This window comes from Rhinopithecus roxellana, chromosome 1 (genome assembly GCF_007565055.1).
Source record: "Rhinopithecus roxellana isolate Shanxi Qingling chromosome 1, ASM756505v1, whole genome shotgun sequence".
NCBI classification, from domain to species: domain Eukaryota; kingdom Metazoa; phylum Chordata; class Mammalia; order Primates; family Cercopithecidae; genus Rhinopithecus; species Rhinopithecus roxellana.
In genome coordinates, this window is record NC_044549.1 from 154438271 (window position 1) to 154465479 (window position 27209).

At 38.3% G+C, this 27209-nt stretch overlaps 2 protein-coding genes across 2 annotated transcripts in view; both read right to left on the reverse strand.

The window, feature by feature from the left end:
* Nucleotides 1-27209, reverse strand: part of LPP (LIM domain containing preferred translocation partner in lipoma) — a 670645-nt gene that overhangs the window by 122071 nt on the left and 521365 nt on the right. Inside the window, exon 9 of the mRNA XM_030932348.1 lies at nucleotides 11755-11924. Within this exon, the coding sequence (XP_030788208.1) occupies nucleotides 11755-11924 (170 nt within the window). The remainder of the gene's footprint in view (nucleotides 1-11754; nucleotides 11925-27209) is intronic.
* LOC115898256 (60S ribosomal protein L39) lies at nucleotides 7277-7681 on the reverse strand. The gene has a single exon (XM_030932367.1). It carries the CDS (start codon nucleotides 7617-7619, stop codon nucleotides 7464-7466), a length of 156 nt encoding a protein of 51 aa, XP_030788227.1. The 5' UTR covers nucleotides 7620-7681; the 3' UTR covers nucleotides 7277-7463.

Below are 27209 nucleotides of genomic sequence, written 5' to 3' on the forward strand. Positions count from 1 at the left end.
TTTTATGAATTATTAGTGATGTCTACAATATTATTAGTGAATTCCACAATGTTATAATACATAATGTGAATTGTATAATAGAATTAGTGAATTCTACAATATTATGATAGATGGTACAAATGAATGCAGATCCATCTGGGCAAAAATAAACTGCAAAGAAGGGAAAGATGTAACACTCAATGCCTGCATGGGATGATCCTGGAGCTGACCACGCTAACGTTTTCAAACTTTTACAAAGTCAGATGTGAGAACATGTAACACACTGGTTTCCTCTTATTGTTTGTTTTCATTCTAAGTGTGAGGACACTGAAGCTAAAATAAAAGGGAAGAATGCAGAATTAGCAGCTGACTGAGTGTGAACCAGGTCTGACTTTAAATTCTATATTCTTTCTTTAAAATCATTTACTGCCTCATACCAGCCCCACTACGTGAAAGGCTCTCATACCTAGAATCTTTGAACTTATTTTCAGGTTTATTTTTAAGATTAACTTTATGGCCTGATCACACAGACACACCCTCTCTTCTCTGCCACTGTCCATTTTCTTCTAATAGAGAATATAAGGTTACAAACATTTCTTTCTCCTGAGAATACAGAGTAGTTTAGGAGGCCGTACTAACAGGGAGTCCATGCTACAGCTGGGTAATTATCATTCCTTTATCCATTAAGAATTATGGCCAGGCGCGGTGGCTCACCCCTGTAATCCCAGCACTTTGGGAGGCTGAGGCAGGCGGATCATGAGGTCAGGAGATCGAGACCACTTTGCTAACACTGTGAAACCCCATCTCTGCTAAAAATACAGAAATTAGCCGGGCGTGGTGGCGGGCGCCTGTAGTCCCAGCTACTCTGGAGGCTGAGGCAGGAGAATGGCGTGAACCCGGGAGGCGGAGCTTGCAGTGGGCCGAGATCCCGCCACTGCACTACAGTTTGGGAGACTGAGCAAGATCCCGTCTCAAAAAAGAAAAAAAAAAAAAAAAAAAAGAATTATAAGATAACTACGAAAGAAAATGAGGAATAGGTTCCTATTTTCTTTCCATCCTTTTATCTCTAAAGGAGGAAGTTTACTGAACCACTGCCAACAATTCACTCAGCCTAATGAAGTGTATAAGTAATGGGATTAAATAATCTTAAACCATTATTACAGTAGCCTGATGCTGACATTCATCCAAACTCTGGCGAACATTGAGTGGTGAGTTCATGCTTGACTTAAACAAACGAGGGCAGTGGGAAGGTTCTAGAATAAAGTTTCAGAGGCATTTAACCTGGAAATCTGAGACTCTTCATTCTGGTTAGGGTGAAAGCAAACGCTGTCCTATTTCTACACTCTCCAACCAAAAGCTTACTAATGCCAACATTTTCTAGGGATGTCTCTCTGGACCTGTAGCCACAAATGTTTAAATCCTTCATGTCAGTCCCAAAGAAAGTAGTTCTTTGAAGGCTTCATGAAGACTCACGGTTTCTAGTCCCACCTCTGCCGTTAATAAATCGTATATGCTCAGGCAAAACACTCAGCTTTCTTGGGATTTAGCTTTCTCAGCTATAAAATGGCATTATTGAATTTCTAAGGTTCCTGCTGGCCTTTAAAAAGCATTCTAATTCTATGACAACAGCAGTTAATATGGTTTGGAACAGGAACTGGGAAGAAAGGGTTATGTTCAGCTAGGCCTCTTTGTTGTTCTGGGCAATCCACTTACAGGTCTGTGCCTCTCTTTCCTTTCCAAGTAAGGGCTGCCTTGGAACCTGTAAGGATGTGGTGAGCAGTAACTAAGATGAGCAGCAGGCTGGGGGATATTTGGTTGAAAGGGCTAAACAAATACCATTAGCAAAGGAGAGTGTAGTAACTATTCATTGCCCCACTGAAAACATTGTTGTATAATAAAGGGTGATAACATGAATGCCTGTTGAAATGAGAGAGGCTTTCCAAAGCACACTCAATCCCCAAAATACACATTTTCCTCATGAGTTAATTATCCATGGAAAATCTTTTTAGGATTCCTCACTTAGATCATTTATACTTTTTAAAGTTTTACCTAGATATTTTATATTTTTTATTGCTTCTCTATGAGGACACTTTTCTGTTATATTTTATAAACCTAAAATTGTCATTTTTATTTTGTCAGCTTACTAAACTTTCATTATTCCAATATTAAAAATTTTTCAGATTCCCTAGAAGCATAATAACATCATTCATAAATGACTGTATATACATACAGTCTTAAGATATTGAGTGGAAAAATCTCCCACTAATACAAATAATATAATGCCATGTATTTAAAATTAAGAAATACTATGTGCTCACAACACTACATATTGTTTAAAGAAATACATGAACATGATAAAAAACAAATTTAGAATAGTGGCTCTCTCTGGGGGAACATGATCATGGAATAGAACCCAAGGGATTTCTACTGAAGTTTTAATGTTTTATTTCTTAAATTGGATAACAGGTACATGGACTTTTATCATTCATTATGCTTCATATCTTTATATATATTAGAAATGATGCATAATAAATCAAAATATGTAAATACTACTTAGAGCTTATTTTGCATTATTGCCATTGTTTTTGTTTTTAAATAATGTATGAAAAATTTTATTAAAAGCCCTTTTAATGAAAAGCATCTATGGAGATTACTAGTTTTTTTAAATTTTGATATATCAATATAGCAAATTATGCTAAAAGATTCCTAATTGTTCTAGCACTGAATATGGAATAACTGGAATGTTTTGTTATGTGGTATTCAATTTGCTAATATTTCACTTAGGATTTCTGCATTTATGAAAGTTAGATTATCACAGAATTGTCTTCTGGGGGTAACCTACGTTAGGTATTACTATTGGGAGCATGCTAGCTTTATAAAATGATTTGGTAAGCTTCTCATTTTTTGCTAGGCTCTTAAAGTTGAAATAGCACAGAAATCATTTGTTCTTTGGAGATCTGAAAACTTTTATTAGTGAAATTTTTCTGGCTCTTTTGCAAGTAATAGCTTCACATTCCATCTGTATTTATTAGTTTATTCAAGCTTCTTTCACCTGTATTTAGATTTGCATAGAACATAGTCTCTCATATACAATTTTAAGTGCAATAATTTTAAAATGTCATCTGTATCTATGCTGAGTGTCTTTTTCATTCCTAATTTTTTGTAGTTTGTGTTTCTTTCTTGATTATCTTAATCCAATGTTTATTTCACTGCTCTTTTCAAAATATCATCCCCAGATCTAAATGTTCTAGTATTTTTCAACTTATCAATAATGTTTTATTTTAATGGATTTCTTTAAGATTGATTTTCTGGTCCTGTTCTAGTTTTTTGAGTTAATACATATGCCCTGTTTCCTGTTGCAATTAATAAGACTAGTATTACTTGGCATTCTATGCTGGCTGCATCCCATTCTCATTGCTATGCAGTGTTAGCATCATCACTACTTTCTAAGATTCTTTAACCCAAGAGTGTGCTTAGGTATTTATTCATTTCTTGTTTTACTATATGGCTACATGTAACTCTGCCAGCCACAGTAGGAACTGTCTACAATTTCCTATTAGACTTTGATATAATAAATGTTTTTCTAAATCTTCCATGCAGTTTTAGACAGAAGATAGAAACTCTTTGTTTGCATAGATCACTGTACATAGATTAAATCAATGTTATCAATCACATTATTTAACTCCATTTTATGATTTGTCAAAGACTAAAAGGAATGTGTTAAGGTTTTATAAAGAATATGTTTTCACCATTCTTATCTCTTACTTCATCAGTATTTTTAAATTATACATTTCAATATAATGATACTTAATGAAGGAAAGCTCAGGGCTATTCTTCACTGGGAACTGTGACATTTATCAAAAAGTAATGTTCTTCAGACTGCTTGATAGTTTTGTACTGAATTGTACTTTGTCTTCTGTGAATACTGTAGTTAGTAGGTAATTAATATTATCTTATTTTGGTCTGAATTTACTACTACATCTTTGCTCCTTTATTTCTTAACCAGGAGTTTTATCACTTCATTGCTTTTCACTGTTTTATTCGCTATGCATCTCCTGTGCACATTATTTTGATTAGGTTATTTGTCTGTTGGAAAATGTCCTTGAATCAACCTTCAGAAAGGATATGCAGGTGACATATATTCTTTTTCAATGGTTCAAGAATATTTAAAAGAGACTGTAAAGAAGGCAAAGTTTGATATACTGTTATGTAACAAAAGCAAGGTAGTAACCAATAGTTAATGTATGATCTCATTGTGTGTGTGTGTACGTGTGCGCGTGCGTATGTGTGTCTGTAACCACATGTATACAGACGTGTGACTGCATTTGTATACACACTTCCATACCCACAGGTAAACGTAATAGAAAAGAAGTGCATGATACAATGTGAACTATTATATTGAGAGAAGAGAATTACATACCTGTCTTCTTCTATTTGCTAATTTTTCTCTAATGGGCATACAGTAACAAAAAACTTAGGATTTTAAAAAAGAATTACCACCATAGGAAAATGGTAACCTAGCAACAGCAAATGGGATTTCCAGTGTTTTCTATTAGATGTAGAGATAGCCAGACTTGGGAATCAGAGGGCTAGGGTCAAGTATTAGCTCTGACACTCGTACTCCATGGAACTGAGCAAGCCAACACTTTCTAAGATTCAGTTTCTTGCTACTGGAAATCAAGGCAAAAATAACTGTAACTATTTCCTAGGATCATTAGAGGGTAATATGATAAAATAAAAGTGCTTCGTGAAAGTTAAAGCACTAAGCAAATGTTAATGTCAACGTCAGTTGTTATAAATATTTTTAACCTTTTTTTTTTTTTTTTTTTTTTTTTTTGCCTCTTAAGGCCTCAAATGCTCAAGAAAATACAAGGGCTTATGTTTTTTCATCAGTAGAAGTTTAGCATTTCAGGTTCTGTAATACTGGAAAGCAAGAGTCAGGTGGTTATCAATTAAAATTTTTGGGGAAAACGCTATAATGATACCTGATTTTAAATCTGAGTAGTTGGAGGCTGTCAGTATCTTCACGTGGAAAGTTGAACATGGGCCAGGCGCGGTGGCTCACGCCTGTAGTCCCAGTGCTTTCGGAGGCCGAGGCCGTGGATCACTTGAGGTCAGGAGTTTGAGACCAGCCTGACCAACATGGTTAAACCCCATCTCTACGAAAAAATACAAAAATCAGCCAGGCGTGGTGGTGGGCGCCTATAATCCCAGCTACTCAGGAGGCTAAGGCAGGAGAATTGCTTGAATCTGGGAGGTAGAGGTTGCAGTGAGCTGAGAACATGCCACCGCACTCCAGCCTGGGCGACAGAGAGAGACCTTGTCACAAAAAAAAAAAAAAAAAAAAAAAGGAAAAGAAAGTTGAACATTAAGTTGCATGTTGCGCATGGTGGTGCAAGCCCGTAGTCCTAGCTACCTGGGGGCTGAGGCAGGAAGATCATTTTAGCCCAGGAGTTCGAGTTCAGCCTGGACAACAACAGCAAGACCACATCTCAAAAAATACAAAATAAAATAAAATAAAATAAATACATAAAAACTTAGTTGCTGAATGTTAGCACAGATGTTAGCAGGGGCCAAGCAATAAAGTGCAAATTATAAAAGCTGTTTTTAATCTTTGTTTTGTCATTTACTTTGAAAACATCAGAGCCACATTTGTAAAATGAGACTAATAGTCTCCCCATTATCTATTTCACAAGGATCTGCTAGGCCTGACAGCATGCAATCACAGATGCTTGGTAGCATTAGAAAATGGAAGGGGCTGTATGAATGGAAGAGATAACTATTCCCAGTGGGTAACATGCTTAACCTCTCAAGAGAGTGCTTGACACATTTTTCCTTTTCTTGAACCATTTTTCTCCTTCCTGGGAGAGTTCTGGTGAAATGATGATGTAACGTCAAGAAGAAAGTGTGTGTGTGTGTATGTGTGTATGTGTGTGTGTTGTGTGAGAGAGAAAGAGAGACAAGAGGCACAGACAAACACTCCTTGGAGGTGAGAGAGCAGAGGTAGGCAATTAGAAAAAAAGGAAGAAAGTTCATGTGGATTTTTCAGGTTTAGTCCAAACTCTTGCTTCCTTTTCCAACATCCACATAAAGCACTGGCCATAAGTGCTTTTAAAACATTTTATTAAGAGGAATTGAGTATATAAAAGAACAGCTTTCCTGCAGAGGTACAAAAACTACCTTAATGCAGGCTGAAAAGTTAGAATGTTTTAACTGTAGCCATTTGGTGACATAAGGGAGCAAAAGGCTGCTAGTGTGTTGGTCACTAATGCACCAAGTTTCAGGTACCTTGAAGTGTTTAGTCTCCTGTGGAGTTGGCCTCCTATTTCCAGAGGCCCTTTAATCATTTGGATTTCAACTCTAGTGAAAATGTCTGTACCACCTTCCGCAGTCAGAGAGTTAGGACCTGGATTCCATCCACTGTGAGTGAAAGCACTGGTTTAGGGGAGGATCCTTGGCTGCCACTTCGTAAACAGACTTTTGCTGAGAATTTCGGATGCACTTTGTCCCTAGGCCCAGACTCCTTGGTAATGCTAGAAATAAAACAGCAATTCTTTTTCTAAAACTATACTTAATGTGTAAGGCTGTCTCTTTATGTGCAGAAGGGTACATAAGCAGGAGGCATTGTTGCTGCCCTTCATATTCATACCAACATAAAAAATCTTGTTAAGCAAAGCATGAACCTCTTCTTCTAATATGTGTCCTTATATTCCTTCCATGACATTTATGTATTTCAGTAGTTCCATAGCAACTACAGCCAAGAAATTGCCCCAGATTTAGAGGGTTTCTATATTGTATCACATTATACTAAATGGAAAAAAAGAGCAATGATAAAAATACTATTAATCAGATTAAGCACTTATATTAATATATGTAAATAATTTCATGTATACAAAATATAACAACTGCTTATTCCTTATTTTTGAAGACATGGAAGAAATTAGTATCTCCCTTTCATAAATGAGGACACCGATACTCAGGAGCTAAATGATTTACCCAAGGTCACATCAGGAGAGCTAGAATTAAGATAAATACATTCTATTTATATCACTTCCCAACAAAGCTTTAGTGATCTTTATTTTAATCTGTTTACATATTCAAATAGATAAGAATAACCAAAACTAGGCTTTCAAGAGACATATCAGCAAAGAAGAAAAGCATCTCATTGATTTTGCTAATAATTACAGAAACCTAAAATAACTATGATATAATGTGCTTATTACATTCATTCAAAAAATATAAATAAACTTCTTCCATAGGGGATAGATTGCATTTTATTTATTTATTTATTTATTTATTTTTTTTTGAAATGAAAGGCCTCACATATTTATTACTGAACCCAGCCAACCAACGCATTCATAATAGATTCAGAGAGGAAAATACGTCGAACTCTCCAGAGAGTGGTGACATTTTCAGTTTGATATGGTAATGTGATCGTGACCTTCAGACAGCACAAATATATGTGCCATCTCATGTGCAATTCCTTATAGCCCCAGCTTGGTTCTTCTCCAATGTCTCCTTTTGGAGTTGTACCTTATTTTATTTCCAGTTTTCATCCGAATCCACTGGGGAATGGGACGATTTTGCTTTTGTTTCTTGGCCAGGAATCGCTTAATCCTGAAAGTCTTGTGAGAAGACATGGCGAGAAGTGGAGGCAAGAACACACCACGATGGCGGAGAAAGGACTAGATTGCATTTTAACATATAGTTTCATTATTGTTGATGGTTCTATAAATTAGAAAAATATTTCTAAAGAAATCTAGCAAGGTAACACAAAAGTCCTCCAGATTAAATTTGATTTGGTAATATAAATCAAAGAATTTATGCTAAGGATGTAATTCAAAATAAAAAATAAAGTTTTTATTAACTATAGGCATGTTATTTACAATTCTAAAAGACTGCAAAACACACAACATCTTTTGACTGGCAAATGGTTTTAAAATGAAGTATGTAATCTAAATGTAAAACTAAACAGGTAAAAAGCTAAAAATGAATACTAACAATGCAAAACTATATGAACATTTGTATTGGTTAATAAATAAAAAATAGAAAACAAAATATGTAAAATGATTAAAGAGAATTACAATGCTATACTGAATCAGACTGTTTAATCATACCTACTTAAGCACGAGGATTAAGAACAAACTCAATAAACCACGGGAAAATATTAAAAATCATCGAACCAAAGCTGAAGACATTGCTGGTGCATTTTCCCTCAAAATCATGTAAATATTTCATTTTAATAGGATCTTAAGTTGATCAACAACCAATTTAGGCAGAAGTAAATTTAATTTATATTAGACTGGTCTCATTCCTGAACTCAGAGTATCAAACATGATGGCCCTTATACAAAAATAATTAAGCCACCATCTTGAATATTCTCATTCCATCAATTAAAAAAAAAAAAAAAAAAAGGCACACTGACTGATGGCCAAGGATTAGGTTTGCTCTGGTTTGTATGGAATACCTTTTAGACATCAGTTTTCAACAGTGTAACCAAAGGCAATTTTGCTGGATCACACAGAAAATGCCTCCGGTTCTAAGGCCTTTGGTTCCAAGAGAGACGCACAGTTCTAGGATCCTCCTTAATGCAAACTATCTTCAAAGCAAACTTGTTTTATTTCATTTGCCCAGTTTCCTCAACCTCCATATACTTCTAGTATGCAGCCTATTGGACTTATAAAAGTTCAGAAGAAATTAAAGTTCTGATACATCCATCTGAGGGCTTGAGGGCTGTGCTGAACTCAAATCAATATTGAACGAGGGTCTTTGAGTAAAGCTTAACTGAATTCTGATAAGAATTAAATTTCATTTTAGAGTCACCACAAATAGATCTCATTAAAGAAAAACCTTGATTAAATGTTCTTATGAGGAAAAGAAGTAAAAAAAAAAAAAAAAAAAAAAAAATGGTTAGAATTTCCATTATTTGAATTCACCCAGCTTTTCCAAGTATGTAATTAAACATCTCCCAGATAGTTTTCCTTGTCATAAGCATAGTGTAGTAACAACAAACCAAAGAAGAAGAGGCTGGCGTCCTACAGAATCACAGAGACCCACCCTATGCCTGGAATGGAGATAGAAACTTGAACCCACACACTACAGAAACCTATTATTTAGTCAGATTAGACCTTCTCCAGTTTTGTTACACACTCAGAAAAGCAAGCAAACATGTAAAAACGGGAGGAGTATGTCTGAGAGGTTATAATAATTTCCTAAAGCCCAGTGAATTTCACTGCACATGTAAGGTTCCCACATTCAGAAATACTAAACAGGTCCAGAAACTTCATTAAAGTTAATCCCAGAATAACATTTATTTCACTGCTTTCCCTGAAGAGGCCCAGTGTGCTTTACAAGGATTGTCTCATTTCTTCTTCATGAGCCTTTGGGGAAAATAACTGCCATCGTCCCCATTATATAGATGAGGCAACTAATACTTAGAAAGAATAAATAATTTTCCCAAGGAGAAGCAGCATTAAGTGATGGAACCAAATTCAAACTCATGTTCTTCCCACCCTGTTACATTGTTTCCCAATACTGTCTATATGATTTCTAGCTAACAAGGGTTGAAACAAAACAACTGAAGAAGGCTGCCACAGTAGCATAATTAAAGTAGCAAAAATCAACTATGGAGTCAAAAAGGGATAAAAAATAGACACAAGAGCTATAAAATAACACAGCAGTATGTATTTACTTGGTGTAAGGACAATCTTGGGTGCCTCTACACACTCTGCCAACATCACTACCTTAGGGCTTATGGCAATAAATAATTTCATAGATGTGGTCCCAAGCCATTGTGAATGACACACGGTTTGTCTGTTTCAAGAGGCAAGGAATTATGTAATGCCTTTCTTTTTTCAATACAGATTTCAAGGGGTGATATTTGAAATATTCTTATATTCTAAAGAGGTAAGTTTTTGTTTACTAGACTTTCCCTTATGCATAATTGCTCCTTCCAGGTCAACAGTACATTACTGTCCTGTTATGTACTGTTATGAACCTGCTCTCTCCTCCACTGAATGTGTAGAATCTCCAAGAAGAAAGGCTCTTCTGTACTGTTTTATAGATTGTGCCTTCCACTCCAAACATCCTGAGTCATGTTCCTTTTCCTTTTATACTTGCATGTGAGATGAGAGTCAGAGCACTGACCTCAAAGCCAGTGACTGAGTTCTACTGCTCCTTTCTGCAAGAACTTAGACGGTGAGACTCAACCTCCTCAGCTGCTTAATGGAAAATCCCCACCATGCCAATCTTGCAGAGGATAGGGGTGGCTGTACTGGTCATCTTGCTGGGGTAATGGGGTAATAGTACCGGGGTAATGACTGTGTTATTTTATAGCTCTTGTGTCTATTTTGATAATATGTTTGTACATGGTTTTCGTTTAGGAAAACGAAAACCACGTACGTAGCATCTGCAAAGAATCTAAGACTGTGGAGCGTGAATAACGGAATGCAGCCTTGGTTCTGACACTAACGATAGGTCATATGAAGTCGCTTTCCTCCTCTCCATGTCTTGGCATTCTCATTGCTAAAGAGGGTAATTACGCAAACGATTTTAAGATTTTTTTTTTCCAACTCTACCACTGTACGGCTCTACATGTGTTTAAGTTACCTTTGGAAAGAAATGATGTTACGTGTGTTTAAGTTACCTTTGGAAAGAAAATGAAATAAAATTGAACCTAAGACAGATGCAAAGCCACATTTAATCCTACAAAGTCTTAATCTTGACGAACTTTCAGATCTGTGCTACAGACCCCAAGGTTACAATGAGTTAGAGCTGCCAAGTTACAGAAAAATACCAACCAGGCCCAAAAAGTCTTCAATAAATGTGAAACTTGTAAAGCCAAGTGTGACTCCCAATACCTTGGTGAAGAAACCAAAGTTTCTTTTATGTTGAAATCCCTGGGCACTGACAGACAAACCATGACTGTTTTGTGGGTTTACATAACAAACAAATAAAAACACTACTGTTCCCATCAACATGTGTTAAACAAAGATTAAAATCATGCTGAAGGATAGCAAAGAAACTTACATTAGATGAAAAAAGCCTGTGTTCATTCATCAAATGACTCTAACAGAGAATAGTTTAATAGGTAGATTAAGTAAGGAGCATTGCAAAAACTCTAAGGTAACATGACTGAGAATTTTTTAGTTACCCAGGAATATTATTAAAATATAATTTTGTGTTCTGTAATAAAAGAAAACAATGATTAGCTCAGTCAGCATTATTGTTCATTTCTCTCTAAGGTGCTTTATAAAAAACAGTTCCCCTGTTTACATCATTGCACCTGTTGGATAAGAGGGGGAAGAAACATTTTGGTAGATAAAAAGTGACTCAAAGGGCCCAGTATTCTGGAAGAGGACTGACAAGTCCAGAGATTCTGTAAAGTTTCCCTGAAAATACTGGGCACTTCAAATGTAGGGTGAGATCTTATAAGAGGTGTGAGTCAGCTACTTGGAAAGCTTTCTGATGCTTCAAGAAAGAAAATTTTAGCTTGTACATACATGCTTGAAAGCCACAGGCTAATGATCTTCCCAGCAGACCAGTAACTGAAGGGCAATCCCACGCTCATACACCTTTCTGATCGCATATGAATGGGGGATGTGTAGAAAAAAATTACAATATGCTAATTTACACACGCACGCACACACACACCACACACATTTTGAAGTCTAGGAAGAAGTAAAGATCTGATGTCTATGTTCCATGTGGAGTGACTGCCATTCAGCCACAGAAGACATCTTTGCAAAGCGTTTGAGGAACAAATCTGGAACTTACAATGTAGCAGGGCTCGCAGTATGCTTTCTTTTCCACAGCATAGAACGGCTGCCCTCGGAGCTTGTTGTTGCAGATGATGCAGGTAAAACAATCCACGTGGAAGACCTGATCCATGGCAGTGCATCCTGTACCTTCCCCAACTACGTTTTCTCCACACCGAGCACAGCGGCCTGGGAAAAAAAAAAAAGGGTTTGATAAGAACACACCAAGGAGCACTTCAGTCCTGCTAAAGCCAAAGTGGAGGAGAGAGCAGGTTCATAACACCAGTGGCAACAGAACCACCACACCTGCCATCATTACCCCAGTACTATTATCCCATTACCCCAGCAAGATGACCAGTACAGCCACCCCTATCCTCTGCAAGATTGGCATGGTGGGGATTTTCCATTAAGCAGCTGAGGAGGTTGAGTCTCACAGTCTAAGTTCTTGCAGAAAGGAACAGTAGAACCCTGTCGCTGGCTTTGAGGTCAGTGCTCTGACTCTCATCTCACATGCAAGTATAAAAGGAACACGACTCAGGATGTTTGGAGTGGAAGGCACAATCTATAAAACAGTACAGAAGAGCCTTTCTTCTTGCAGATTCTACACTTTCAGTTAGAATATAGGATAACTAGGTCCAAACTCAAATTTTAGTTCCTTCTACAAAAGCCCTGATTGTAAAACCTCTGCAGCCAGCCCTCTGTGACAGGCAGATTACGCGGCAGTCCTTTAATTTCTAGATCGCTTTGATGGCTAAAAGGTTCTTTCTCCTATCGAGCCATAACGCTTCCTTATTCTAAATGCTTACCCCATGGTTCTAGTTCTGTCTTCTGAGACCTTATCTCTCTCTTGGACTTGACACCGTTTAACACATCAAAATTCAGTGAACGTTGCTTCCAAGTCTGTTATTCCTTTGAACATCCACATATCCTGCAATAGTTTCATATACTGTAGGGTTTTGAGTCTCTCAGGGCCACAGTTCTCGTTGTTCATGCAACGAGTATTCTGCAAAGCTCCAGCATTCTTAAATTGATTAATGTGGCATCTGGCCTACATATGGACATCAGGTTTCAGTTTTTAAAATCTGTCGTAAGCTTTAAATAATAACAATAAAATATAAATTCAGACAAATATTTATATCAGTGAGAGGCATTATGCAGGTTGGCATCCATATCTCTATCTGCCTCCGTCATGGGAATCTTGACTCAGACGTCAGGTCCACATGTAGCTTCCTTTCTTAGTCTTTGTTTCTACTAAGTTAAAAAAAAGTTCTATCTAATAGTTACAGAACACTGGGAATGTCAGTCAGAAGCTGTAGGCTTTGATAGATAAGGTATAGCAAATGCAGTGCTTCACATACGTCAGACGTTTTTCTAGGGGCTTTAGATAAAATAATTCATTCCATATTCACAATGATGGATATGCAGGTACTGTTATTATGCCTATTTTACAGATGAGGAAACTGAGTCACACAAATGGTTAACTAACTTCCAGTCTAAGCAGTCTAACTTCAGCATCTGTGCTCTTAACCACTATGCTATAGTGCCTATTCCCAGTTCTGTGCATCAGGATTAACACAGATCTGATGTGAGGGAGCATTATGGAGAGACTTGTCACAGTCCATCACATTGGATTGACAGCCATTTCACACTCAAACATGGGAGGGCTAGATGTTTCAACTTGAGAGAAAAAAAGGTAAATTTATTTCTAATTCTCTCCGGCTGTATTTGGCTCTGAAAAGTATTTCTTTATATCCTGTTGTGGGATTTGAATGCGACTTTAAATATAACCCAAAGTATACACCTTAAGCTTTATTTTTTTTCCTAAGGAATAAGAAATATGAAGGCTGGGTGTGGTGGCTCATGCCTGCAATCCCAGCACTTTGGGAGGCCGAGGTGGGCGGATCACCTGAGGTCAGGAGTTCAAGACCAGCCTGGTCAACATGGTGAAATCCCGTCTCTATGAAAAATACAAAAACTAGCTGGCCGTGGTGGTGCGTGCCTGTAACCACAGCTACTCAGGAGGCTGAGGCAGGAGAATTGCTTGAACCTGGGAGGCAGTGCAGTGAGCCGAGATGGCACCACTGCACTTCAGCCAGGGGGACAGAGTGAGACTCTGTCTCAAAAAAACAAAACAAAAACAAAAACAAAAACAAAACAAAAAAGAAAAGAAAAGAAAGAAAAAAAAAGAAATATGAAGTGCTGGAAAAAGAGTTAAAGTATTGGAAACTAAGCTGTCACCACTACAGTTGATATCATTATAAAGTCTTGATACCACAGTCTTGACATTTGATGAAAAATTTTTGTATAGTATTTGTTTGTGGCAGACTTTAAAAGTTTTTATCCAAGACTGAACTTGTACTTGTTTTTGTTATGAGATAACATTTTGGACTTTCCTGCCAACAGTAACAAAACTATTTCATATGGCACTATTTTTGTAATTATTCTGAAAAGGAAAAAAATCAAAACCACACACACAAAAAAACTGTGCTATGTTTGAAAATTGTGCTTAAATTCTAACAGCTTCATGCCACCTTTTGACAACATTTCATTGCAGAAAACGAATTAGGGATTAGGAGTAAATGGATTACCAATCCATATGATTATTAAAAGCATATTAGATTCCTGTGAAAGCTGTAATTTTACATTTCACATTTGTTAAATGCAGGCAAGTCAACAAAATCCTTTTTCTACATTACTCTTTCCTTTTCTAGGTGTCAAGCAGATTCACTACGGAGTACACGAGGGGCTATCAGGGATCTGTGGACCACACTTCCTCCCCTCCCCAAAGTAGTTCTCATTAAATATTAAACTATTGGTAACGGCAGTCTACTAAGCAGCTAAAGCAGCAATTTTGATTCAGACTATGATGCCCAAAGTGTAATACCTGGAATCCAAGAACCTGAGCCTACATGGCTTATGAAGAGTTTCATAGCTACCCATGAGGATCTGGGAGCAAACTTCAATCACTGATTTAGAGGGAATGGCCAGAGCAAAGCCTTAAAGGTCAGGCTGAAAAGATAAGCTTTGAAATGGTCCATCTATTCAACCTCAAGTATCTACTCTTGCCCACGACTATGTTCTGCTTCTGTGTGATATACAAAAATGAATTCAGCGATGTCAGTGCCTCTCCCAGTCAAGACAACCTACATGCAATAGTCACATGACAAAGCATGTCACACGTCTTAGAAGCAAGTGCTACGGAATGTGGAAGGAAAACCACATTCACCGGGGCTCAGGAAAGGTTTTGTGGAGAAAGAAGCATTTGAGCCCAACCTTCAAGGTTGGAATTTTGACAGGTAAAGGTGGAAGAGGGAAACACATTCTAGTTTTCCCTCACAGAGAGAATGAGTGACTATGGCTTGGATACCAAAACAAATGCAGCGGCTCTGTGATGGCATGACATGGTTTTGCCTTCTCAGCTATGAAAACAGATGGACTGTATTCCTAAGGAATGATCTATTTTATGCTTTGGAGAATATTCCTCCAGAGTGGGTCAGCCTAATATGCTGGACCTAGACATAGCCAGTTCTGCTGCCTCTCATTATTTTTTCTATTCTTGGTATACACTGGGGACACCAGCCTTGAGGGCAACCAGTCTGGCACCTTTAAATCACAAGTACAGAAAAAGAGCAAAGAACAAAAAATAAAAAGAGCCCCACACATTAGCAGGACAGAAAAGGTACCCGAATCTTTCCTTTTCACATGAACAAACATTTACAAACTATGCCCTTTAGGGAGAGATTCAGAATGGAGAGAAAGTTACTCAAGCATAGTGTATGCTTGCCTCTAGAGGGACTTACATCACACATTATTAAAAGCACACCACAATCTTAACGCCCATCTTTTAGACAAGCATCTCGGCACTTTTAAACAAGAGAAACCAGGAGAATAGTACCAAACTTCAAGGCATTGGAGCACGAAGGAAACACAGTCGATGAGCTCAGACCCAGGGCTGGTGTGAAGAGCTGGCCGGCAATGCTGAGCACAGTCAATCAAAAGATCCTATGACAGAGGGTCGGCAGCCTATGGCGAACTTTGTCAGTGAATTAAGATTTCCAAACAAAACAAAAAAGGGTGTTTATATATTATTATTTATTTTATATATTGTTTTGTACTGACTCTAGATTCAGCCATCCATTCTCATCCTTCACCTCCGCTCTCCCATCTATAGCAACCTCAGCAATGTCTCGGAAATGCCTGCTTTCCACCACACACCTACTACCTAATCACGCTTCCTTTCAAGGGCTATTGCAATGGCTTCCTGATGGGTCTGATATCTCTGATTTACTTCCTCTTACCAACAGAAAGGCTTTACAGAAGCCTTAGTAATGGAGCTAATCTGAAGAGTTAGAATTTTAACAAGTCATTTTTATGAATGGCATGGGTGAAGAGTGGCATTCCAGGCAAATCTACAGGTTGAACAAGGGAAGTAGAATAGTGTGATATGGGTTTTCAAGTTTCTTTTTTTTTTTTTTTTTTTTTTTTTTACAGGATCTCATTCTGTTGCCCAGGCTGGAAAGCAATAGTGCAATCATGGCTCACTACACCCTTGAACTCCTGGGCTCAAGTGATCCTCCTCCCTCAGCCCTTGCCACCAGTAGCTGGGACTATATAGCACATGCCACCAAGCCCAGCTAATGTTTAATTTTTTCCTATAGAGATAGGATCTTGCCGTGCTTCCCAGGCTGGTCTCGAGCTCCTGGGCTCATGCAGTCCTTCAACCTTGGCCTCCCAAGGTGCCAGGATTACAGGCATGAACCACTGCACCGGGCTGGCTTGTCATATTTATTTTCTCTTCTGGTAACATGAATTTGTTTCTTTCATGATGGCAAAATAAGCTTTTTATTTAAAATGTTTTTCCTGTGATCACTACACAACTGATAAAAATAAGCCACAGATCCTCTTTTGCAAGCAGTGCTTGTTTTGAGGCAGGACCAAAGCTGTCCATAGCCATTTTGGGAGTTGATGCCATGGTGACTGGGGATGACATACTCCCAAACTTTCCCATTATTCACCATCAAATGTAAAGTATTAAATACGGGCAGACATCAAGCCAGGTCACATTTGTCTTCATGTCTTCCTTGCTACTTAAATTATAATAGACATTTTAAGCACAAGCAAAATTGATATTGTACCTTTAAATATGATAATGAACTGAAGCTCTATATGCCAATTGTATGATATATCAGCATTCCCATTAAGCATATTCTTCAATATATTCTGAAAAAAGTCTTGGTTCTAAAAGTTGAATCAATAAGATTATGTAAGGGTAGTGAAATGATGGCAACGTATTCCTAGAAACAAAACCTGCTCCAATTTATCCTACATATGGCTACTGAAGTTATTTTCCTGAAGCACAGTTTCCATTAAGCTGATTTAGAAATGATCTTCCACTGAAGGCACAAAAAGATAACAGAATGAGTTTGCATTCTTTATATGACAGGCCCATATGATGTTAACTGAAGGCTCTAGGATGGTGGCATTTTCTTATGACCAAAGCTTTTATTTCATGGACTCTGTAGTATTGAGGCATGTAATAATAGACAACTTGTTTCTTAAACTGCTTATATTCTAGGACAGTGACTCAATCTTGCCTGTAGATTGCAATCATCTAGGAAACTTAAAAGATAATCTTGATCCCTGGTTCCCAACTCCAAAGATTCTGATTTCATTGGTCTGGGGGTAGGATATTACAGGAGAGAAACTTTTAAAACTCTCCAGGTGATTCTATGTTGAGTCAAGTCAAACTCGGTGTTCCAGGAGGTGCCTATTTCTGTCCTGCTTGTCAGAACAAAAGCTGACAAGTATCGCCCAAACAGGTTTCATCTGCATGCAAAAGAGTTTGGGGACAGACTGCTCAACCACGAGTTGGCTGAAAAAAAGAAATTCCTAAGGCATCATAATACATGTTGTTTTTCACCACAGAGAGGATTCTCCCTAATGCTGTCTTTATATTTTAGTTTGAAAAGTTTGTAATGGCTTTCCATCCATTGGAAATATACATGAGCAGAATCAGCTAAATTTTCTCATAAAATATTTTGGTAGCATTGAGCCAGAGAAAGCGGTTTACTTATATTAATTGGAAGCACTCCGATAGAACAGGCTTCTTTTGGGTTGCCGATGAATTTATCATATGGCACTGCTGTGGCCTTAGACAATACAGAATCCACAAAGAATGTCAACAGATAGCCATGCAAAGTAGGATATCACATATCACATCACGCATCAAACTGAGTTCTCACTATTTTCTTGGGACTCTGCCTTTACATAATGTAGCAATATCCAGTCTCCTGTGGTTACTGCCACGTAGCTCTGTGAATACAAGAGTTTTTATCATATCTTTAAAGCTGGACTGCACAACACATGTAGTTCTGTCGCTGTACTTGTGTAGATCTGATTCTGTAGAGAGGCTTGCAGGTTCAACAGGTCCGTGGACAGTGGGGGAAAGGTGGCTCCCATGTCTGTTTCCCTCTCTCTTGTTTTTCCCTCTACACACACGTATACACACTCACACACACCCACGCTCAGACACTCGCAACAAGAAAAGGATCAATGACTGCCACTAGGATGAGTGGTAGACACAAAACACTTTCGGAGACAGTCAAATTAAGAAACATTTTAACAACTTAGTCCAAAAAGAGAAATTAAGCTAAAGTAAAAAAAGAAAAACACAACACACACGACAAGCCAAAACCCCAAGGTTGTCAGGGACAGGAGTTCAGGAATGAGTGGACAAAGGCCTGGGCAGCAAACCAGATGAGATGAAGTGAAGGCTGAGTCTTCTCCTGGTAAGGGGAAGTTGTTATAAAGTCTAACCACGATGTGATTCATTTATAGATAGAGATTTGCTTAGCTTAGACCTTCAGGTGAGGTGGTAAATTAGGAGGGGGAGTCCCACAGAAGGTTGCAAAAGCAAGCATGTTTCGCTGATGTAAATATATGTATTGTGAAGGAACCTAACAAAAAACAGAAAATTATTGTGCATTTTTATCTGTGCTCAGCACTGTCCTAAGCACTTCACATACATTCTTTCGTTTAGTCTTACCAACCAATTATTCTCCTTTTTAGATAAGAAACCAGAGGTTCCATCACCTGGCCAAAGTCTCAAAGGTAGAATGCAGTGGGGCTGAGACTGCAACCAAGTCTGACCATTTTCTCAATCAGCACATGTTTCTATGTATATAATGCAGTCATAATTCTGACCTATATCAGTATTGTTTAGAAGCAGAACCCATGAACACCTGCAGGGAAAGAGGAAGGGCCAGTCCAGCATCACTTCTCCACCCCCACAAGTCTCAGGGGATCTTAGTGAAAGTGACGGTCCTCCACTGCAGCTCTTGGGTGTTGACCCTTCGACTCTAGCTTCCCATCAGGAATGTGAGTTTGAGAACCATTGCTGTAACAAGGACTGGGTGCTTCTGGGTTCCACAAAGAGTAGTTTGTCCCGGGGTATTAGAATGCAGTGATGGCTAGTGCCAAATCTCCCAGGGGCTACATTCTAGGAAACTGGAACTTTAACATTAGGCTGAGAGGGGCAGCAAGTTGGGCAACACAAGCCCTGTTCCCAACCTTGGCGAAACTAATAACATCTACACACAGTAGTCATGACAGTAACATTTTGATAACAACTTCTACTTTCAGGAAAAGCAGCAAAAACAAAACAAAAATACTGCCACCACCACCACCACCACAAACAAAACAAAACAACCCCGCTTTGCATTTTCGAGTATAATACATGGTATCTTTTGAACAGTTACATATAACATGGTGTAAAGAAAATCAGATGTGCAATTCTTGCCTTTGTTACTAGCTATTGGCAGCCTAGACAAGTTTTCTAAATTTTCTGAGCCCGAATTTCCTTGTTTTCAAAACAAGCAGCTAAGTAGATGCACTTACTAGATAAGTGGTCTTAGTTGAGTCACTTATCCAGCCATTTTGTCAATCCCTCAACAAATGCACTTGCTGAGCTTCTGTTCTGTGCCAAGTACTGCAGTAACCTTTCCTAGGCTTCTCTAAGAGGGAGATGATCATAATTGCCTTAAATACTTAGCTGTGACATTCGGAGATGGTAACATCTAGAGGGTGTCCAGCATGAGACCTACTTCTTTCTCCTTCAAACTATAGGAGGTAGATAGCTCAACTTCAAAAAAAGAGCTCATAACAACCAGAACAGAAAGGTGCATGCTTTGGACTGTTCTCTAAAGATGACAGTCAATGAGTGGAAAATAGAGGTTGCTATGTCTCTGAGGCAGTCAGTTAAGATTTATATTTATCAATATTTTACTGATGGAATTTTTGGTAGAAATTTGAATCTTAATCCTACAAAAATTTTCAAACCCTGGGTGATGATAATAGTCAATATTTATTCAGCACTTTTTATGTGCCAGGTGTTAAGTATTTAATTGTATTATCTCACATAATCACCCCAACAACTCTGTGATGTAGGTTCTATCATTACTTCCATAATAGTGGATGAAAAGGCAGCATAAAGAGATTACATGCCTTGCCCACAACCACAGAGTTAAATATTGAAGCTGGAATTGGCGCTTAGGCAGTCTGACTTTAACTTAACCAGTTTTCTAAACTGACTTATTGCTTTAAAAGTCCAAAATTCCTAAAATTATCTGGCCAGGCAGGAAACTTGATTACATCACAGAACATTCCTGACAGAAACAGCCGTATTTCTTTTGGCCAAAGCAAGATTTCTCTTTAATTTTTACACATGGACATTTTCACATTCTCAGTCTTAATTTTTAATCCAGTCTTCTATATTTAGAATTCATTTCATGATTGATCTGCTAACAGAAAAATCAATATTTACAAGTACAGTTAGAACCACTATTGCAACAATTATTTTTGACTTATGGTTTGAATCTGCTCCATGATCTCTCTCATGGGAATCTATATTTCCCTTAGGTCCACTCAAAGGGTAAATTTGCCCAGGTACTTTTAGCTTTTGTGGTAGGAAATCTCCAAATTTATTCTGGTTATTTGAGACCAAACCTGATAATAAGGCAACCCAAGGGGGTGTTTCTAAAGCTACTGTATTTCAGCAGCCAGCAACAGAATAATCTTCACCCTGTGAAGTCAACAAGTATCCCTTCTATTTGTCTAGTGCTTTATCTTATTTATCAACGCATTTGATCCCTCAGTAATATTCGGACGCAGCAAAGCAAGGGTTATAATCACTCTCATTTTAACAATTAAAATACTCAAACTTAAAAAGGGTTAGTGGCCTACAGAACCTAGGAGTTCAATGTGTGACTTAAGACCATGTAAAGTTAAATCAGATCCAAAGGACAGAGCTCAGGCAGAAGAACATGTTGCAAATGAGGTGGAATCCATGTAGATAACATGTAACAGTCATACTGTCACCAAGACATAAATGGGAGCCACAGTTTGCAGATGGAGAACTATGACTCATTGTGTAAAGAACATTAGGTTTTCTCCAGTGTCCCTCTTACCTTCCTGTTTCACAAAAGAAGAAAGCAGACACAAAAGAGTGTTAACATGGAACAGATTCTCTGGATATTAAACTGTTTTTTTTTTTTTTTTTTTTTTGAGACAGAGTCTCACTCTGTTGCCCAGGCTGGAGTGCAGTGGTGTGATCTCGGCTCGCTGCAACCTCCACCTCCCAGGTTCAAGCAATTCTCTGGCCTCAGCCTCCTGAGTAGCTGGGATTACAGGTGTGTGCCACCATGCCTGGCTAATTTTTTGGTATTTGTAGTAGAGATGGAGTTGCACCATGTTGGCCAGGCTGGTCTCAAACTCTTGACCTCAGGTGAGCCACCATCTCGGCCTCCCAAAGTGCTGGAATTACAAGCGTGAACCACCACACCTGGCTTGGATAGTAAACCAATATGCAAAGGAATGAGTATTTCTCCAATGATCATAGTACCCTTTCCATCTTAGAAAAGATGTGTGCTATGATTTGAATCGGTTCCCTCCAAAATTCAGCAGTAGATATAGTGATGTTATTAAAAAGTATTGATTAGGCCATACTAGCTCCTCCCTCATGAATGGGATAAAGCCCTTTGTGAAACTGGTTTCATGCGGCCTTCTGCTGGCTTGCTCTTCCACTGTCTGCCATGTGAGGATGTAGCACAAAGCACCATACTGGAAACACAGAGTAGCCCTCACCAGAAAATGAACCCTGCTGGTGCCTTGATCTTGGACTTACCAGCCTCTAGAACCATGATAACACAAATTTTTGTTCTTTATAAATTACTCAGTCTCAGTTATTCTGCTATAGCAGCACAAAATGGACGAAAACAATATGTGACTACTAAAAGACTTTGTCCATACGGTACCTGCCTCCATGGGAGATACGAATTTAGAATATAGAACAAAAAGGGGAAAATAAAAATTATAATTAACCTAAATTAAAATTGTGATATATAAAGACTGAGAATAAATTTGCAGTTTCACATAAAACTTCATAATTTCTAGATTCTCTTATGAATCTTACAACAACTAAAAGCTAAATGAGACAATTATCCTCTTCTTAACACATGAGTTAACACAGGAATAACCTTGTACATGACTTGAGAAGTAGGTAGCAGAGATGCAAGTCAGCCCAGTCTAGTGATCTTTGAGCTGGACCATACCATATTACCTGCATAAATGGAGCTGGCCCCAAAGATGGTGCTATTCTCATCACATTACTTCCTTAGGAAGCCAGTTCGTCTTACTCAGGATTCTGTTTCACCGTTTAGTAGCAAAATATCCATAATACACTGTTAAGAGGATTTAAAGGGTCATAGGACGTGTAGAAAATTTAGAAAGTAGCCATTCCAACCTCTTCATTTACAGACTCAGAACAAAGGGAAAGAGAGAGGCAATTCTTTGATTAAGATGTCATAGCAAGCTATCAGGAGAGATGAGGCCTGATAGCCTTTGGGCTCTCAGGACAGCACTCTCTCAAGATGCACAAAGCTATCTCCCAGGTGCCCTACCTCAAATATTAGTTTCTTCCCACTAGTAGGCGCTGTTGCCTGATCGTGAGGAATTTCTCCTTCTACATAACAGTAGATTTTCATTGTAAATAGGAGTATTGCATGGGAGACACTAAGTCTACAACATGGCTTCTGTATGACTCCAGAACCAGGTGAACTCCATTACAGTTGGAACCAGTAGAGTCATGCCATTTCTCTCTGAAACACTGTGGTGTTTTGGATTTGTACATCCGCATGTTCTGGAAACCAAAGGAATAGCAGCAGGATATGGTGTAGTGAGTGAGTTCTGCAGAGCTGTGTTGAGGCAAAAGAAGTCAAGGCTCTGGCCCCATTTTATTACCACAGCCAGTAATAAAATGATTGCTTTACACGTTGGTATTATGTATAACATTCACTTAACAGAATCTTTCCAGCTTAGCTTTGTTACTTATTATTACTTTGAGACAGAGTTTTGCTTTTGTCGCCCAAGTTGGAGTGCAATGGCACAATCTTGGCTCACAGAAACCTCTGCCTCCTGGGTTCAAGTGATTCTCCTGCCTCGGCTTCCCGAGTAGCTGGGATTACAGGCGCACGCCATCATGCCTGGCTAATTTTTTGTATTTTTAGTAGAAACAGGGTTTCACCATGTTAGCCAGGCTGGTCTCGAACTCCTGACCTGGTGATCCACCTGCTCCAGGCTCCCAAAGTGCTGGGATTACAGGTGTGAGCCACTGTGCCCGGCCTGTTATTTATTATTTTTTAAAACACCACAAACTACTCAAGTAGTGGTAAATCTGTAGATAGAAGAATTGAGTTTTGATTCCAGCTGCACCATATATATGATCTGTGACTTTGAGTAAGCTATTTTACCCATTTGAGCGATAGGTGGAAGATAAATAGTAATCTCAGCCCTAGGTACCTCAAAGTATTACTGGCAGGATACAAACATATATATATATATATATATATATATATATATATATATATATATGTATATGTGTGTGTGTATATATATATGTGTGTGTGTGTGTATCCTGCCAGTAATATAAGTATACACACATACAAATAAAATGCAAAGAATTCCTCTAAAATATACTGCTGTAAAACAAATTTTCTTATGAATATTAATAAAAGTCACCTGTACAGTGGAACAGATATACTTATATATCTGGGGCTTCCATCCAGCAATGACATTCCGAAAAATTTCCATGCCAAATCCACAAGGTAGAATGCAAGACTGATTTGAGTAGATTGATTTTGAAGATATGAGCATCTCACAAATACTGGCAATGCCAATTAGATTCTCAGTGGAGTGAGCAGATGGGGTCACAAATATTTGACACCTGATGTTACACTGGAGCTCAGGGGGAGACCCATGAGGCAGGACCTAAGGCCTTTTCCATTCTTGTATCTCTGAAGAATTCTCATTGCTAAACGGTAGTCTGCATCTGATTCCATTTCCAGCACTTGCATAGCAACACTGAGCTCTCTGAGTGCTGAAGTGACGTCTAGGGAACAGTTATTAATACACATATGTGTGCACACAGTATGTGGAAATATGCAAGATTGAAAGTGATTAGTGTATTACTTTTAAGTAATACTTCCCATTGGGACTATGCTCCTGGAAAAATTCCTCTCTCTCTCCATAGAAGCTTGCACAGTCAGCTGCTATCACTTACCAGAATGTTTGGGATAAAAATGGTGTCAATTTTAAGGAAACACACTTCTCAATTTTCTTTGTTAACATTTGAATAAAACATTAGAAGGTTCTTACTTTTCTCCTCTCCTGTTTCATTCAGAGAATAAGCTCCTTCACAATCTTACTTTGTGTGAGAGAGAAAATAATCACCCTTCTTTGCTACCTGCAGATTAGCAGAATCATTGGGTTTTAAAGTAGAAAAGTTTAAATTCCATTCTAATAAAATCCACTGGCTCTCATAACTTCTCAGTTGCATGGCAATGCTTTATAACAAGAACACAGCAAGAAATCACATTTCTACTTGTAAGAGCTTATAGACCTGTGAGATCATCAGAGAGAGCAGCAGCAGAAAGGCATGGAAAGCATTATAGGAAGGATTTGGTTGGGAATGAAGGGACACTTTCTGGACCAATGAAAATTTTGGGAAACGGAACATTGTCTAGGAAGCCATGTACCTGGGCTGGCCACATTTTCTCTCTGTGACTCTCTTTTATAAAATAAATACACTGAATCAAATGTTTTTCTAAGGATCGTCCTAGTCTTCAGTTTTTATTATGAGATAAACTTTATAGGATAAACACACAAACTAAATTTTAATTAAGGCTGATTGAGGGTAAGGAGAATCCACTCTGTGGTGATTTCTGAGCAGTCCTTCAAGACCTCAAACTTATTGACACATTATAAAAGTTATAAAATGAAACAAATGAGAAAACTGGGCAATAGGTAATGTTTTATTTATGCCAGTAGAGTATATTTCTGGGTGATTCCTCTTGTACTAATGTAGTTTCCATATTTAGATTATCATATTTAGTAAACACATATCCAAATCCCTAATAACTAGTGAGATAAGTCAAGAGCTTTCCCTTACTAAGGCTTATAGGGAGCTCCCAGAAACCATATACTTCCACAGAAACTGCCTAAAAACAGATAAGCTCAGTAACGGTTTCTTGCATCAGCTCCCATGTGATTTTATTGGAAGTTCTGTCTTGGGCAAGAGACACCACACAGGGAGAGTGCAAAGTTGAAGGTCTTTAGCAAAAATTTGGACTGTAAACACAGCTTGGCATTATCAGCATTCTGTTAAGTTCAAAGAAGAGATAGTTACAACAAATACAGCTTGCTTTATTTCTGAAACAAAACTGTGCACATATTTGTGGCCATACTACTAATTAACCTGTAGATTGTTCCTTTCATCTATTCAGCATGTTTTTCTGCTCCCTGTTACAACATGCTGAGGTTACTTTTCCCATATGGACTATATTCAAACAGTTCCCTTATAGGCATTAGAGAGAGAATGGTACAAATGATTAAGGGACTAGAGAAGCTGACTGTAGAGAAAGATTAAAGAAACCATATGTGTACATATTAGGAAGCTGACAGGTGACCAGGGAGTGCCATAATGGTCTATAAATATCTGAAAGGGGTAAACGCTGAGGAATAATTTAGCCTGGTGCAAGTGGTACAACTGGGAGTGATGGCGTTTCTTAAAGAGAAGATCATTATTAAAGAAAAAACTTAGATGTGTAAGGTGCTATGTATGGAATATGGGAAAAGGGGAACATGTAGACTAGTTGTAAGTGCAATGGGATGAGAGTCAGAAGACATGGGTCGGCACTACCATGTATAGCTGTGTAACCTTGGAAAGGGCATTTAACCACTATGGGCCACAATTCCCTCTTTTGGAAATTAGAGTATGGAACAGAATTAGAGGCTTTCAAAGGATGCTCCCAAGAACTCCATGGTTTTGAGAATCCTGCTCTACTGATCCCCACCAAGAGAGGAAGGAGAATGAAGGGGAGTGGTGAGTGCCTAGAGCTCCTTAATCTGTTTCATTTCTATCCCATCAGCTTCCTCAGAATAATTTCTGGGGGATTTATCAACTTTAAAAAGTTTGTGTAAAAAAGCTACTGACTTAAAGTTTGAAAGATGTATTAGGGATCAGCTTTAAATCCATTCCTATTCAAAAGACTCGCGGTGGAAGACTCATTAAGGTTGTTTTCACAAAAGGCTTACTGAGTGGTTAATTATGGGCCAACATAGCAGACAGAGCAGTAAGACAGAAGTGCTGTTGCCCTCATGGAACTCCCATTCTAAGTGCAACTCTTAATATAGGATTATCAAAAATTCACAAATGAATAGAGGAATCACTACGTAACTTCGTATAGGATTGAAAATAATTAACTCAATTTAACATTTACAGAGCACCCATCAACGTTTAATACTTGTGATAGATAATGTAGGGCATAAACATTAAAATAAACAGATATCAAGTGCTTACTAGACATCAGGCCCTGTATGTCAAACCAGGAATATAAAGATGAGTAAGACCTGACACCTGCCTTCCCTAGAACAAATGGACATCTATAATTACCAGATAAAATAAATGAAGGCTGTTAGAGGACCACACAGAAATACCTTGAGAGTCATATAAGAAAGCTATTAATTCTTTCTAGAAAATGGGCTCAAATTGGGGAAGGGATACTGATAAGAAAAATCTTTAGAAAAGAGAAAGGAGACTCAAGTTATGAAGGATACGAGAACGGTTTACCTGAGTAGAGAAGCAGGAAGGGGGAAAGCATTTTAAGTAAAGGAAAAGCCAATTAACAAAGGGGGGGGGGGGCGGAGCAAGATGGCCGAATAGGAATAGCTCCAGTCTCCAACTCCCAGCGCGAGCGACACAGAAGACCGGTGATTTCTGCATCTTCAACTGAGGTACTGGGGTCATCTCACTAGGGAGTGCCAGACAATCAGTGCTGGTCAGTTGCTGCAGCCTGACCAGCGAGAGCTGAAGCAGGGCGAGGCATCGCCTCACCTGGGAAGTGCAAGGAGGAAGGGTATCCC

Bases quoted from the DNA above. Each gene is read 5' to 3' on its own strand.
- LOC115898256 (XM_030932367.1), bottom strand. From the start codon at position 7,619: ATGTCTTCTCACAAGACTTTCAGGATTAAGCGATTCCTGGCCAAGAAA.